The 16,250-nt window shown below is 29.8% G+C and overlaps 1 protein-coding gene across 17 annotated transcripts in view; it reads left to right on the top strand.

Annotated features, from left to right (window-relative positions):
- LOC107436894 (exocyst complex component 4) overlaps positions 1-16,250 on the top strand; it is a 332,756-nt gene that overhangs the window by 70,889 nt on the left and 245,617 nt on the right. For 3 of the 17 annotated variants that reach the window (XM_016051384.4, XM_016051314.4, XM_016051238.4), the window contains exon 2: positions 7,172-10,602. The exons of the other annotated variants lie outside the window; for them this stretch is intronic. In XM_016051384.4, the coding sequence (XP_015906870.3) occupies positions 7,203-9,830 (2,628 nt within the window). In that variant the 5' untranslated portion in view covers positions 7,172-7,202 and the 3' untranslated portion in view covers positions 9,831-10,602. Of the gene's footprint in view, positions 1-7,171; positions 10,603-16,250 lie in introns of those variants that run through there. 17 annotated transcript variants of the gene reach the window in all.

Below are 16,250 nucleotides of genomic sequence, written 5' to 3'. Positions count from 1 at the left end.
AAAACGTAAAAATTTAATATTTGTAATAACGATTGTATTTTTTACAAAAAACCATATTAATCAAAATAGATTTTCAATGCATAGAAATGTTTTATTTATTTATTTTTTAAACGTAAATTGAAAACCATTTTATTAAAACGATCTTATACTTTGATCTGTCATAAGCATATACTAGAATTTAAAGTTTTGTGATTGAATTATTTTTGGTTTTGATCTTGTTAAATTTTTGAAATTTTTAAAATGAATTATTCAATTATTATCCTCCAACGTCTCATTTTTTAAATTTTTTTTTATATGTTCAGTTAGTTTGCTTCGCCAATTCTATGAACTAGTTAAAGCAGCTATTCCCAAATGGTGTTCCGCCGTTCCCTAGGGTTCCGTTAAAAAGTTGAAAGGGTTCTGAGAGTTAAGATATTTTTTTAAACATTTTTGTTAAAACTTTTTTGAAATCTATAATTATATTTAGATTGATTCAATATTCCATTATTTAACTTATTATTTCGCTTGCCTTTATGAAATTATATTTAAAGTGAAATGTCAAAGCGAGAGAGAAAGGAAATATTTGAAATGCTGCGCTAGAGCACTCAAATATTTATTACAGCTCTCATGCCTGGTGTGCTTATCCAGTGCGCGTAGCGTTTTTAAAAAGTGCTTAAAGGTGCTTATTTTTGATTTTCGTTTTTTTAAAAGCCCTTAAAGGTGCTTTTTTCATTGGGTGTTTTTAAAAAGTGCTTAGTTTTCCCTTTTTCAAAATGAGATTTTTCCTTTACTATGTTGATTTTCCCTTCGAATTCTGCAAAAAGACATAGTTCACATTGTTCTATTCACAATTAATTCAACCCCAATCTATGTCGGCGTATTGTCAGCGTATGAAAACAACATTCGTTTCACATGATTCAAAAATTAATGATTTTTTAAATTTTTTCTTTTCTTTTTCCAATGCCCACCTGAGTTAACATCCGTCAATTCAGGCATTTAGAGGGCGATTTTGTTGGACTCTCTTTCAGGGGTACAATATTAAGTGGGCCAACGTCGCGCTCCCATAGTGAGGACAGATAGTACTGAGAATGAAAGAACATACATGCCTTACCCAGGATTCGAACCCAGAACCTTTCTGATGCAAGGACAGCTCCCTGCCCCCTACACAGGCCGGTCGGCTATTTGACAATTGTCAAAAAGAATGCCAAAAGGTTTTTTTTCTCGACATGACGGTTAAAACAAGGTAAAACCGTAAATTGTCAAAAACTTTCCAACCCTGCCTAATTATGATATTTTTTTAAAGTGCTTAAAAATATTTTTTGAGTGCTTGAAAAGTGCTTAAAAGGTGCGTATTTTTTGTTGAATAATTTGGCTATGCACCTTGTTATCAATTGTTTTCATTCCGCTTCTCTCAAGCAGAATTTTTTAGCGTTTTATCGCCAAATACAATTTATTGTCAATCGAAACTTTGACCACTTTCTATAGGACACAAAAGCTAAAGAAGAAAATAACATAGTTGTGTAAAAATCTTAATGCGCTTAAGATTTTTTAATTTTTTTATTTTATTCTATTATTTAATTTAAATGTTTAAATGAATTATGTGTTTCAAATTTAATTGCTCAAGATGTCCGTCAACTTTAATATAAATGGTTTTGCAATGATCAACAATATCATATAAAAACGTATAAAATAATAATCTTTGTAAATTTTTGAAATATTTTTAGTTAGGATTTAAATAATTCTAAATCTAAAACAGTTAAAAAATTCGGTAAAAAATATGCATGTATGAAGATTTTATACTCAACAGTGCATTTTTAACTATGTACTTAACTACTTCCTGCCTATAAGGTTTGAAATTACCGTGCCTGCAAATTACATTTTACTTAGCTACTATATATAAGTATTGCTTACAATGTTGACAATAAATTTAGTTGTAATAATTTTTCTTGAATATAATGTATACGAGCGAATGTATAGGGCTATCGTGTTCTCCTATGTATTAGTTTTTTTTCTTCTTCTGTGTACGCTACGTATGTAATGTATAAATAAACTTAAAAGCCGCCCCAGCCTAAAAGTTTTAAGAAATACTTTTTTTTAAAAGTCGTATTGCAATATTAAATTTCTGTTTTCTTTTGAGCTTGAGGTCATTGACTTCAGATTCTAAAGATTTAAAATTTAGTTCGCTTTTCTAACTTTTTATTGAAAAAAAAAAATATATATTTTTTTTCCATTTTCTAACCAATTCTACAGACGACTTTTATCAGAGATCAGTGACCGTCTGCAAGCGATAGTCTCTCAAAGGGGGAGGAACGAGTGTTTTATCTCGTGTCTCTTTTTACTTCAGCCTGAAATAATTATCGATTTTTCTGAAAAGAACTCCACTTTTCTTTTTGGCTGTGCATCTTATGTTTTCTTATCAAGTTAGAAGTGGTTCAATTGTTGCAACGCATCTGGGCACATAAACAATTTTTAATTATGTCGTGCTCGACGGCTATTCATTATGTTCTCAATTTGACACTTGCTCACAATTGGGCGACTTTGCTGATTTAGTTGATTTCAAAAAAGTTGATTTTTTAAAAATGTAATGCTAATTTAAAAAAAAGTATGTCTTTTTAAACACTTTTAGTGAAAAGCTCTTCATTTCTGTTTTTTCGGAATTCTCTGTAAATCGACTTCGAGTACCGATTTTTATGTGCTTTATTGTGTCTCAATTGCACAAGCGTTTAAAAATTAAATTTGCAAGTGGTTGTTAATTATTACCGTTTTGCACAAATTTTGTTTTTCGGAATTCTTTGTATATCGACTTCGAGTACCGATTTTTATGTGCTTTATTGTGTTTCAGTAGCACAAACTTTTAAAAATTAAATTTGTAAGTGGCTATTAATATCTACCGTTTTACACAAATTTTGTTCTTCGGAATTTTCTGTAAATCGACTTCGAGTACCGATTTTTATGTGCTTTATTGTGTCTCAGTTGCACAAGCGCTTAAAAATTAAATTTGTAAGTGGTTATTAATATCTACCGTTTTACACAAATTTCGTTTTTCGGAATTCTCTGTAAATCGACTTCGAGCACCGATTTTTATGTGCTTTATTGTCTCTCAGTTGCACAAGCATTTGAAAATTAAATTTGTAAGTGGTTATTAATATCTACCGTTTTACACAAATTTCGTTTTTTTGTAATTCTCTGTAAATAGATTTCGAGTACCTATTCTTGTGTGCTTAACCATGTCACAGTTTCACAATCGTTTAAAAATGAAATTTCGCCGTTAAATTTCGCCGTTAATTAAAATTCGCCGTTTTGAACGAATTCAAAGTATTGCAGTTATGCGAAACTTCTCGTATTTTAACTAGGCTAGGAATATTTGTTAGACATAGTGGAAATACTAGGAATCTGTGTAACAATAATTTTTTTTAACTTTAATCTTTCTTAACTTAAATTCAGAAGGTATAAAACTATCCTGGAAAATTAACACTTTTCATTGAGTTAATTTTTTTAAAAATTACAAATTTAATGCATTTTTAAATTCATTTGCACAATTTGATATTATGAATATTATCATATGATATATTATTATGATATATTATTATGATATATTATTATGATATATTATTATTTCCAAACTTCTGTCACTTTGTTTGATTTATGGCAACACTAGCGGAGTACCCGTTCTTTGTACAGGGTGAAAAATAAGTATATAATTAATAAATCAGTACTAAAACACGACAAAATGATGCCCAAAACTGAAAGACATATGCGAACACAATAAATAAATCTGAAATAATTTCAATCTTTTAATATTCATTATTATTTTTTGCTTTCTGATGGTTTTACGTTATTAGATTAAGCAGAAGGCCTTTTTTGTAGTTTATTCCATTAAAATAAAGATGAACTGTATTCAGTATCCTTTGGCAGGATGCTCTTGATTGAGGCTAACTCATGATAGTTAAAATTTGTCAGAATCAAGGGTTCACCTGTTCTTATCTATTTTGAAGCACATTATTTATATCTCTTATCTATTTTGAAAACTGCACATTGCCTGTGCAGTTTTAATAGCTACCAAATACAATGATATAATACCTAGTACCTAATTTACTACATTTGGTACTTATTAAAATTGGACCAATTACCACAATACCAGTGGTGCTTATTATTAAAATTAATTTATCATCATTGGCATTAGTAATAAAGTGATTTCTTACGTTTCTCTTTAACGAATTAGTAACATTTCTTTTTTAATTTTGCTTTTTACTTCATAGCAAAATTTTTTGTTTCAATTAGTACCTATTACAAATATTAGTTAAGCATCGTTGGCATCAATAAGGGCATGGTGTTTCTTACTCTTCTCCTTAAACGGATTAGTACCATTTCATCATTAATTTTGCTTTTTAGCACACAGCTTTTTTTTAAAATTTCAATCCGTATTAATTTCCAAAATTAATTAAACATCATTGACGCCTATAATAAAGTGGTGTTTATTTATGATTCTCCTAAATAACGAAGTACCTTTTCTCCATAAATTTTGCTTTTAAGAGCATACCTTATTTTTTTAAATTTCAATTGTAACGTATTACCAAAATTAATTAAGCATCATTGGCGTCAATATTAGCACGGCGATTGAGTAATAGTATGGCAGCGTATGCTTCTTCGAAATGAATTAGCTCTATTTTTCATTAATGTTGCTTTTTAGTTTATAACTTATTTTCTTATTTCAATAGTAACCATTACCAAAATTTATCAAACTGTTCGGTTTACTGTTTTTTTCTTCTTTATTGTCGACTTCAGCGCCTATCCGGCGAAATGGATAAGTATCAGGACTGTGATTTCATCCCATTCGCGATAATTTAATTTCTCAACTTAGTAAAAAAAATTCGCCAAATGTTGTGGAGAGGAACAAAAATAGGAACCCTTTTTAGTAATTCTATATAGGACAATAAAAGTTACGAGACAAAAATTACCAGGCACATAAAGTTTTTGTTTGTAACACGTAAAAATGACGGTATGCAAATTTCGGATCATTTGGTTCCGGGCTAAAATCTATACTAGATCATGTTACAAAATAGTCGCAAAAGCTTTGGTGACAACCAGTCAGTGGCACAAAAGAAGAAAAAAAATCACAAAAAAAAAAAAAAAAAAAAAACTCTTGCCGCTACCGGGCAGAGGCACTTTAGAGCCTTGGCGATTGCAATTGGCGCAATCAATCCAATATGGAGATATCCCCCATATAATAAAAGTTCACCACGGTCAAATATACTGCTGTCCAGCTTACGAAAAAAAAAAAAAAATCTCTCAGCAAACGAGAAACAATCAAAAATTTTCTAAATTTTTTCGATCGGATGCTTTTCTCAAAATAAACTACGTTTTGATTTTCTTTACTTATTTCTCAGAAAAAAGTCTGGAACAATTATAATTTCCCAGAAAACTTCGCGACAGGTCTTTATGCGTGTGGATTTGAACTCGAGGAAGTGGAACTGAGATCTCGAATCTTAAACAACTTATAGGTTATCTTTTTTTTTTTCGATCTGGTTTTTATAGAGTATCCTTTTTTAAAACTCAGATTATAATTTTAGATGAATCATTATAAAATTGAGCTACGAATAAAACTTTGTGTGGTAAATTACTGTGATTCAGATAATGATTGAGCTTTCTAAAATTTCTACCTCATATCCGAGTCATTGAAATCTTTGTTATGAGAAGTTTTACCTCCTGAGGTTGTCAAATTAATCAAATTAAGGACTTAATTAATAAACATGTTAATTAATATGTAAATGAATTTGAGAAAATATTATGAGAGAGAGAGAGAGAGAAGGACATATATATACACATATATATCCCTCTTCTATTGCTTAGCAGAAACGATATCTTGTATATTTACAATTGACCATAACGTGATCTTAAACTTTTGCTCACGGCTAGTATTGACAAGTGGACTAGAATGACAAATTTCACCATTCTAAGCACCGTGAGCAAAACATTTAACCTGGAAATTGCGAATCTCCACTAAGCGTTTCAGCGAAAGGTATGATCAAATGGTTGTGAGGCAGTGTTTGCTAAATTACTTCATGCTTTTATTTTTTAGAGGCACCTTTTTCTTAATTTATAATTTTTGAGAGGCGTCTTTTTCTTAATTTATAATTTTTTAGAAGATAATTCTTCCTACATGAAAAAAAAAAAAAAAGATTGTGATGTGACTTGTTAAGTGACGTAGGTTGTTAGATGACTTAATTCTTTATACCCTAACAAACATTCACCATAAATCAATAATCAAAGTGATTCAAACTATTTATTTAAATCTCAAATAGAACTATTTTGGTCATTTTTATCATTGATTTGTGATTTAAATCATCATTTAAAAGCACCAATTCAACAACGGTCTATGCTTTTAGTGAATAATGAAAACGATTGGTATCAATCAAAGTAGTTTTTTTAATCTTGTAGTTTACTTTACAAAGTAGTTAATATCAATCAAAGTATTTTTTACTTTGTAGTTTACTTTACAAAGTAGTTAATATTAATCAAAATAGTTTATTTATTTATTTTTATTTTGTCGTTTATTTTACAAAGTAGTTAATATCAACCAAAGTTGTTTTTTTACTTTTCGAATCAATGAAGAATTAAGATGTGCTTAACTAGTTAGTATCAAGTGGTGGTAATTAAAATTCCTTGTGTATACATCAGCTACGATGCTATCGGTGGATCTTGAGGCCAAGAAGGTTAAAAGTTAATTATGTCACCTGGTCTTAATCCGAAGAATTTCAGTGCACATCGAGTCAGGTATGTGCAAAAAAAAAAGATACAAGCCTTGATAATTATGATTCACAAATTACTTTAGTGATGCTAAAGTCTCCAGAGTTGCTTATTTAAATGAAAAGGATTTTAAAGTCTTGAATTCATTCGTCATTCTATCTTTTTACCTGATTTATTTTTGTTCACCTCTTTGCATGTTTGCATCTTAGGAAGTTAATCTGCTTTCTTTTACTAACCAAGCAAACTTTTAAGCTTATTTCTTATTTTAATTTTATTGTTTCTCTTTTCTTATGCTGTTCTTAATTCTGCCAACGTTATACTGTGCTTTCGTTTCCTTCTAACTAATTTTATTCTGCTCAATTACGGTCTTAACTGTTGGAAGACATAAGAACAAAGTTACATTGGATATTGTCTTAAATTACAGTGAATATTTTATTTCATACAGGTAGTGTCAATAAGAAAGTTAAATTAATACAATGGCCGGCGAAGGTTTGCCGTCACTTATTTCAGAACTGATGAACAATGAATGCGATGGAGACCGTAATAGAACTAAAGCGCAGTTCATGGAACAGTTCACGATTTTAGATACCAAATTAAACCATCTTGTTTGGAAGAATGCTGAAAATTTATCTACAGTTGTCACAAATACCAGTAAAGCTTTGGAGGTTGTGTCTGATTCAAAAATCAAGTGCCAAATGTTGAAAGACAGGATTCTTCGAGCCAAAGAATTGCTGCAGTGTAAAAGAGACGAGATACGAAAGCTGTGGATGGATTCTTTAGAACATACCTATGTTTATAAAATGTTGGCGGAAATCGATAAACTGACTAAAATACCCTGTAAAGTAAATAAGTATTTGCAGGCTAAGCAATATGTCCAAGCAACACAGGTTTTAATGTCGTCTGTCTATCTTGTAGAAGGTAACTTAAAAGAAGTCGAGGCTTTGAGTAATTTAAGGATCGAGTTAAGTGGTCTTAAGGATAAGCTGTATTTGATCTTTAATGAGGAATTGAGACAAGAATTGTATTGGTCATCCTTCCATCGTGTGTTTGACTCATCTCGTGGCGTTATGGATGAAAACTTGACGTATGAAAAAATGTTTTGTGATAAAAGTAAAATTAATGATACTTGTTTGAATAGCTCGTACGTTAAAGTTCTTCTTGAGTGCATTGTTCTATTGCAAAAATGCCCCGAAATGCTTGAATTTCTTAAAGAAAATTGCCAAAATGAGCTCCTTCTCATGGTTCAAAAATTATCCAAGTTCATGTCTGATATAGTTCTAAAATTTGCTGAACAGCCTGCTCTAGAGCTACCTGAACAACAACAGTATAATTTTCTGGTTGATTTGTTGCTGACGGTATTTAACCATTTTCGGTGCATTGCTTCTAACTATAAGGAATTTCTTAATATTTTGGATAATGTAGTCTCTATACCTATTTCAGACATGCATATTATCGATGTTTATTCTTGTATTCAAAACGCAATCGAACAGTTTGTGTCTAAATATCTAGAACAACAATCCTTAACTAATTTTTCATCTCTTTTAAAGGTTTCTGTCTTTTCCAGCTCTCAAAATTTAAACGATTTTTTCGAGGTTCACGTGGCGCGAGAGTGTCCAACTTTATTTAAATTCTCTAATTCTTTGAGTGGAATGAAAAGATATCAAAAACCAGAGGACGAACAAGTTTTAAAAGCTAATGAGAACAATTTCGATAACACTCTTAAAAACCTTACTTTGGTTTGCAAACCTGCTGTTAGAAATATCACATTGATTTATGCTCCCATGAAACAATTCGCAATGGAAATTGAAGACTTATTGTCGGTTGAGTACGGAAGACGCTGTCCTTTGAACACTTTTATTTGTGATAGTGTTCATGCCTTACTGGATCAAGTGAGTTCAGAAGTGAACAAGATTCTTGAAAATGCATCTCTAAACTTAGAATCGTGGATTATGTGCACCTCGCCGGATTCAGAATTGGATTCTGAAAAGAAAATACTCAGTAGCACACTGGTATTGAATAACAATTTAAAAGAACTTCATTTGCTTGTCGAGAAGTTGCCAGACTATTCAAATCACTTTTTGCACCTCATTTACTATGTAACTTTAGATTATAAAGACATGCTTCAAAAGGCATTTAAAGCTCTGTTTGGCGAAGAACATAACATTTTGAGTGTATCTTGGGCTAAAGATCGTGATATTAGGCGACTTCTCAAATCATTCTCAAATTGGAAACACTTGGAAGAGAGCAAAGATGGCGATGACATTGCTTTTCCAGAAGAGGTGCGCCTGCGTAACAAAGAAGAATCTCAATTACTGATTCGAAATTTGCATTCAGAAGAACATGGGTCTTGGGAAATAATCGCTGATTATAATACTTTGCTAAATTTAGCAGTTTTACAAGAGAGCTCTCAGTGGTTTTCCGTTCAACTTCTTAATTTCATTGATGGACTCGTCTCTAATTGCAAAGAAGCTGTAAGCAAATCTTCCAATTCCTTTATAGGGTTAAAAAAATTAGTAAAAGAATATGAAGATTTCGCTGACGTGTCTTTACTTGCCTTGCATTTAGAAGTGAGGGCTCATTGCTTCCATTTCCTTTTGCCGCCATCGGAACTCGAAGTCTCCTTTGATGCTTACATTAGCCAAGATTTCGAATCTTGCGTTCGCCAGTTGGTCACAGATCTTGCCAAAATCGACGAAATATTGCACCCGGTATTGACCCCCAAGGAGTTGAAATACATTTTCGAAGGTCTCGGCGAACTTGTCGCAGCAATACTTATACAGAACGTGTCGAATGTCTGTGTACCGAGCGAGAGTTTGATTAAAAGATTCAGTCGGAGTATTTTTAATATTCAATGCTGTTTAAATAGCATCACCTTAACTAGAGAAGTAGCTTTGGAAAAAGCTAGGCGGTACGTGCAACTTTTAGGTTTGACGTGTGAAGATATTTTGAACGAGGTTATGGAAGAGGGTCCGCTGTTCAGCGAAGCTGAATATGTCTCACTTTTTCGTATCATTTTAAAGAAGGACGATATATCGGATGATGTATATACTAGTTATGTTGAAAGATTAAAGAAGGTTTTCAAGACGATATCTGTAACGATTTAGAGCGAATTGTTTGGTTGATTTAATTATTATGGATTTTTTGATGTTGATAATTTTGGACTGTTGCTTTAAAAACTTGTTAGCATGTTCATTATTTTTCTTTCTTCTGGTTATTTTTTTATTTTATGTCATATTTATTATTTATTAAAATCGATAGTTCCTTTTTTTATGGTTTTCATCTATATATTATTTCAACGAAATTTACATTTTGCTGTGATGCTTCAATGCAAGCCAATAAATTGCTTTGTTAATTTAAATTATTTGACTAAATTGTTTCTTACGCGTTGTTGATTTTGGACTGTTGCTTAAGGAACTTTTTTTTTTTGAATGGTTGTTTAACATTTTCCCTATTGCTTTTCTCTTTTTCAAATTAGTTTTAAGAAATTCCTGTTATTTCTTTTTACCTCTACTTGCTATTTATTTAAATGTGATTATTTGTTTTTCTTTTTGACTATCTCTGTCGAAATTAACTATTTTGAGAATTTGTTTTGCATTTCTTGTCATTTATATAAATTTTTAAGTGCCTTTCTAGTCATTCTTTATAGATTTTGATTTCCCTTTCGAATTGTATTTCTAGTCGTTTTTTCTATTCTAAATAAAAAGTTGGTTAAAATATATTGAGTTTTGATTATTACTACTTATCTCATATACATACAATTACTCTTTTTTTTCTAAATAAAACTTTTGGAAGAGTTACATTGATTAATAAATGCAATGCATACGGATCTTATTTACCACGAAATCCTATTTTTCAACTTCGTACATTCAGTCAAGGTCTCAAAAACTGCTTATTTTATTTATTTATTTTAAAGAAGATGTATAATAATCTAGTGTAATATTTTTTAAAGATGTATATTTTGTAATTTTTCTTTCCTTAAATTTTTTAATTATTTAGGATAATAGAAGCCCTCGTAAACATAATTTTTACACGTTTAGTGATTGGTTGTCGAAATTGTAAGTTATTTTATAATTTGAATTTGTAGTTTGATAATTTAACTAACTGAACGAATTCAAGAATTTTTATAGTTAATGCTCTAAATGAAATTTTATTTCTAAAGGTACTTGCCAGACTAAATTTTTGCTCGCTCCTATTTTCGCGAAAAAATATAAAATGAAGAATTTTTAAAATATTAAGAAATGTAGTGTAAGAAACTTTTTAGGTGGAAAAAACCATAAAAGGATGTAAAAAAATGGAAACACTTATTTCGCAAAAAAATTATATGTGTTTACATAAAATAAGATTAAAAAGTTATTAAAATAAGTTAAAAGTTATTAAAAATAAGATAAATATCAGAAATGTTTCCATACTTTTAACATTTCATGTCTGTATACAGCTGTCTTTCTACACCAAAATACCCTTTGTTGGGGTCAAAATATACAAAGGTGGTCCATTTATAGAAATTCCGAACAAATCATTTAGCGAATTTTGAATTCCGTGCCCTCGAAATTTAGCCTAAGCTGTGTCTTGATATTCTCATCAGATTTTGCACGTACGCGCTAACTCAAGGGGAAATATAGAGTGTGATTTGATTTAAAACGAACACATTTAAAAGACAAAACTTACTTTCAGGCTCTAAAATAAATATTCGGTCGTCAATGGCGAGCTGCAGAGTGCAGATTTTCACGCTTTAAATTAATGTTTATTTAAATTTTATGTTTAAATTGATGTTTATTAATTAATGTTTATTTAAAGCGTGATAATTTTATTCATGTTAATTTCTTTTGTTCTGTTGTGTTAATTAGTTATTATAAATTTAATAATTAATACTAGGCTTAAGAGCGGTGGAATTGTTACAATTCTACGATGTGTATTTTATCGAATTTTAGCAATTTTATCAAAAAACAACAAGAAAAATTGTTTAGTGTTTTTCATTATAGTTTTCAAATATTTAATTTTTAAGTGTAAAATAAAATCACATCTAACAATCATAAATAGCAATCATATATAACACGGTTACTGCTTCATTTTTAGAGTTCTTCTCTAATGTTAGAGTACTTCTCTAGAGTACTTTTTTTTACGAAAATTAATTGAGTTAAACCACTTGTTTTTTTTATTTATTTATTTTTATTTAAATTTTTAGAATGTGATTCTTGTTAAAATATAAGGAAAAGTTAAATTATTATATTTCAAAACAGACTAATAAGTCTATAAAGGAGACTAAACGTGGATAAAAGTAACGTTAAACTGTTAAATTATAGTTTTCATTTAACTGTATGTAAAATAATTTAATGTTAATAAACATATTTCAACTATACCTATTTAGTTACATGTTTATTTGAATACTTTATGTGCTTTTAAAACATATTAAACACATAACATATCCATAGTTAGTGTTAACCAATATATTGAAGAGACTTGTCCTGCCCAGAGAAGCTTGCTATATATTTTTTTTTTCTTTAATGTATTCTAATATTAACTAATTCACTCTTCATTGGACTTCATCTAACTGAAAAATTGCCTCTCTCTTTAAAATTTTAGGATATGTAGCAAGAACAAAAATCGTGATTATTTATTCAGTGATAAGTTTATAATTAAGTAAAAAATAAATAAATAACGTTTTAGTTAGAAATGTCAACTACGTTATTGTTTTAGAATAACGATAAGAACTGATAATATATTTTTATTGTTTTAGAATAACGACAAGAACTGCTAATATATTTTATCGGATGATTTAGCTGGTAAATAAGCAACAAGATTTTTTTTAAAAATTAAAATCAAATAAGCCATACGTAATATTTATTTATTTTTACTTATTTTAAAAATCATGAATTTTGCCAACTCTGCTCAAAACTAATTTACTTTTTCAATAAATCACTTTAAAATTACCATTTTTATTTTGAGTAAGTGAGAACAATGTTTTGATTAATTTTCGAATTTAAAAATCGCTTTATTGGAATAATCGTTTAATTTTTAATGTCGACAATTTCAGTATAATACGACGCCTAATTAACCATACATCACAACAACCAATTGACTTCAGTTTCAAAATTGTTTTATAAGAAAATTTCCTATGTTGCATAACATTTGCAGCCATTCTTTCTTTATTATAGAGCAGTGTCGAGTTTTCCCACAGTTAAATATTTACATTAAAACAATATTGAGAGCTTATGAATATAAACTGCTAGAATTCTTTGTAATTATCTTGATTAATATATAACTTTTCAATTTAAAATGACATTTCGAAGTATTGAATAAAGTAATGTAATCAAATGGGAACAACATGGGATAATAGTTTGTTTTGTAACTAAAAACATATCTGACTTAAAAAATAGTCGGTTTTCACTTTCTAGTATACATTTCGAGCAATAGATGGCGGTAGGAAACAAGAGAAGATAAATCTTAGCAGCTGGAATGGGATCAAAGTAAAGAGCATCATCACTCCTAAGGATCTTCCTTCCTTTCTGGTGTCCACAGCATCACTTAGCTGAGATTTAAATGCTGATGCGTTCTTTGCTTTTTTTATTTTTTCTCACCCTTCTAATAGATTTATTACTTTTCGATTTGTTTGTTTAAATGGAGTACATAATTTTTTAGCGTTTGCTGGTTTTCTCGATTTGCGCTGACGTTTGCGTCAAGATACTTATATTTAAAATATCATTCTTAAAAAATTAAAACTTTCCCTCAAATTAATCTTTCTTGAATGCAAGGAGGCGTCATCTCTAATGTTTATTTATACTTTTTTGTAAAATATAAAGTTTTTTATCCTAGAGTTTTCACAAACGTTTAATTTATAACGGCAAAAAATCGTTTTTTTTTTTATTAAATTGGTTGATATCTTGCAGAAAAATATCTCTGCAACACTAGTTAGCATGTCAGCTAGTATTATAAAATAATAATTAATTTTATGATTACTACGGAAAAATAGCTTTGAGACTACGGAAAAGTATTACCTCCTGTTAGCAAGCTGGCTAGTGTTATATTAGACTGTTTATTTTTTTTTATTTAAATTGAAAAAAATATATCTTAGAATTACTACGGAAAAATAGCTCAAAAAGAAAAAGCGTTGCTACTAGTTGGCATGGGAACTTATATTATATAATATACTATCGTAAAAAATTGAAGAAAAAAAAGGTGTTTTTGAAATGCACTATACATTAGTTATTTAATGGAAAGCTTCATAAAGCTCACATATTTCACTTCTGACCCCATCTTTCAAATGACTTTAACGTGTTCACAGTAGCATGTTATAAATAAATATTTCAGATATAGATAAATATTTCAGACATCAATATTCTCTGTTTAAGAGAGCTGCCGAAAGACAATAATTCAGAACCCCACCAAGTTTCCTTGGGCAATCAAACTGTTTTTAATGTTTTTCTCCGATAAGAATTCGGCTGAATTTGAAAGCGTTTTTGTTTCCTTTTAACTTAAGTATTAATTTATGATTCTTTTTTCTTTTTTACTCTATCAGGGTGCAAAGCTAAATTTTTCAACAAAAAATAAACACCTTTTTAAGCACTTTATAAACTCACCAAAATATTTTTAAGCTCTTAAAAATTCACACACCAATATTTTTTTTCCTTTCATCGAAAGTTCTTAAAATTTATAAAATTAATAAATTGCAAAAACACATTTGCAAAGTTCTTACATTAAAATATGGATAATTTTCAATATTCTATTGCATTCAATTCTATTCTTTATTCTATATTTCAAATTAGAAACTACTTTATTCAAATATTAATTTTAATTTAAGATTACAGCTAGTTACAGTGCCTTTTTAATTAGAAAACAGTTACGATAATTTCAGCACGAAAAGTTCGTGAGTATTTGCAACTAAACATTTTTGACGGAGGTAAATTATTATATGGTCCCAATATCTATTATATTTAACGAATCTGAGACTATTGAATGGTTAATTTGAAAGGCTTTTAAATCAAGTGATAAAGACACGTATTAAATGTTTAAGAAATGATAATCACATAAGATTTCTTACTGCATTTGCTTAATATTAAAGTAAATGAAGGAGTCCCACAATTCGTACTTTTTTGAAAATCTTGCATTTGAAAATTTTTTGGTTTTTTCTCTCCACAAAAAAACGCCGGAGTGCTGAAAATTTTAATAGCAAATCCAGTAAAATAAGACTACAATTAAAATCCAAAAATACTTTGCACAACTATAGTATGGTCCCTCAGATATTAACTCCCGTTATTATAAAACCGTAATGGATTTTTCTGTTTATTAAATTAAATAACACAAAGGAAAACGAAAAATTGGAATATTTTTCATCTTTTTGAAGTTACAAAAAATAGGGCGATTTATAATTAATGAACGATCCTCAAATCAAGTTCAAGGATTGTGGTACTGATCTTCAAATTGAGCCGCGTGCAATAACGTCATAGGCTTTCTTATGAAGTAAACTATTTCCTTTCACCAGTGAAGAAATCAACAAGAAAAGAAAGAAAAATGTTATTATTGGGGAAATTTTTTGGTAATATTTAGTTGGTCCCTGTGATTAGAAAAAGGTTTGATTTCAGTGGACGCGAAATGAAGTTTGAAATCGGCAATCTCTCGTAAAATGCAGCGAATTACGCGTGTGAGTCCCGATGCACACGTGCAACCAGATGCTAGTAGTTTGTTCAGCATGTAAAGTGATTAGCGCTTCAGTACGCTATGGATGTCAATGAGTTGGAAATGAACTTGCGAGTTAAATGACACTGCTGCGAAAACCACGTTATTTTTGCTTAATTCATAGCGACTATACACATGGCAAAGTGAAACAATCTTATTTTAGAAAAATAAGATGAAGCAATTTTTACGAACACGTAAGAAATAAGCTCATATTAGGACTTTTAGAAAAATAAAACCAGAAATAAATATTTTCAAACACTTTTCAAAAACTCTATACATACTTTAACCATTACGGAGTTGTATTTTCGAGTTCTTTTTTTTTTTTTCGAAACGGAAAAATGACTTTCGATATGAAATTTACCATTTCAGGGTGCGTAGCGTTTTTAAAAAGTGCTTAAAGGTGCTTATTTTCGATTTTCGTTTTTTAAAAGCCCTTAAAGGTGCTTTTCTCCATGGGTGGTTTTAAAAAGTGCTTAATTTTCCTCTTTCCGAAACGTGATATTTTTCTTTACCATGTTGATTTTCGCCACAAATTATGCGAAAAGACATTGTTCTATTCAACGTTTTCACAATTTATTCAACCCAAATTTTCGGCTTACCGTCGGTCTGTAGTGTATGAAAACACCATTTGTTTTACATGTTTGACGAAATGCTTGCGGGTCCGCACTTGAGAATACTGAGCTGGATTCAGTGATAAGGATTTTTATCTCTCATGTGCAACTCTGCTGCATTTTGCAAGAGATTCTCAATTTCAGACTTCATTTTCGACCCTCTGTAATAGAATTGAAAAATCTCTCGAATTTTTGCTGATTTCGGGGACCAACTAAACATTGTCAATTTTTTTTCTCTATTAG

Source organism: Parasteatoda tepidariorum, chromosome 10 (assembly GCF_982258835.1).
Source record: "Parasteatoda tepidariorum strain Cologne lab strain chromosome 10, Ptep-v5.0, whole genome shotgun sequence".
NCBI lineage: Eukaryota > Metazoa > Arthropoda > Arachnida > Araneae > Theridiidae > Parasteatoda > Parasteatoda tepidariorum.
The sequence above is the reverse complement of the archived record's forward strand: the minus strand, read 5'-3'. Positions and strand labels throughout refer to the sequence as shown.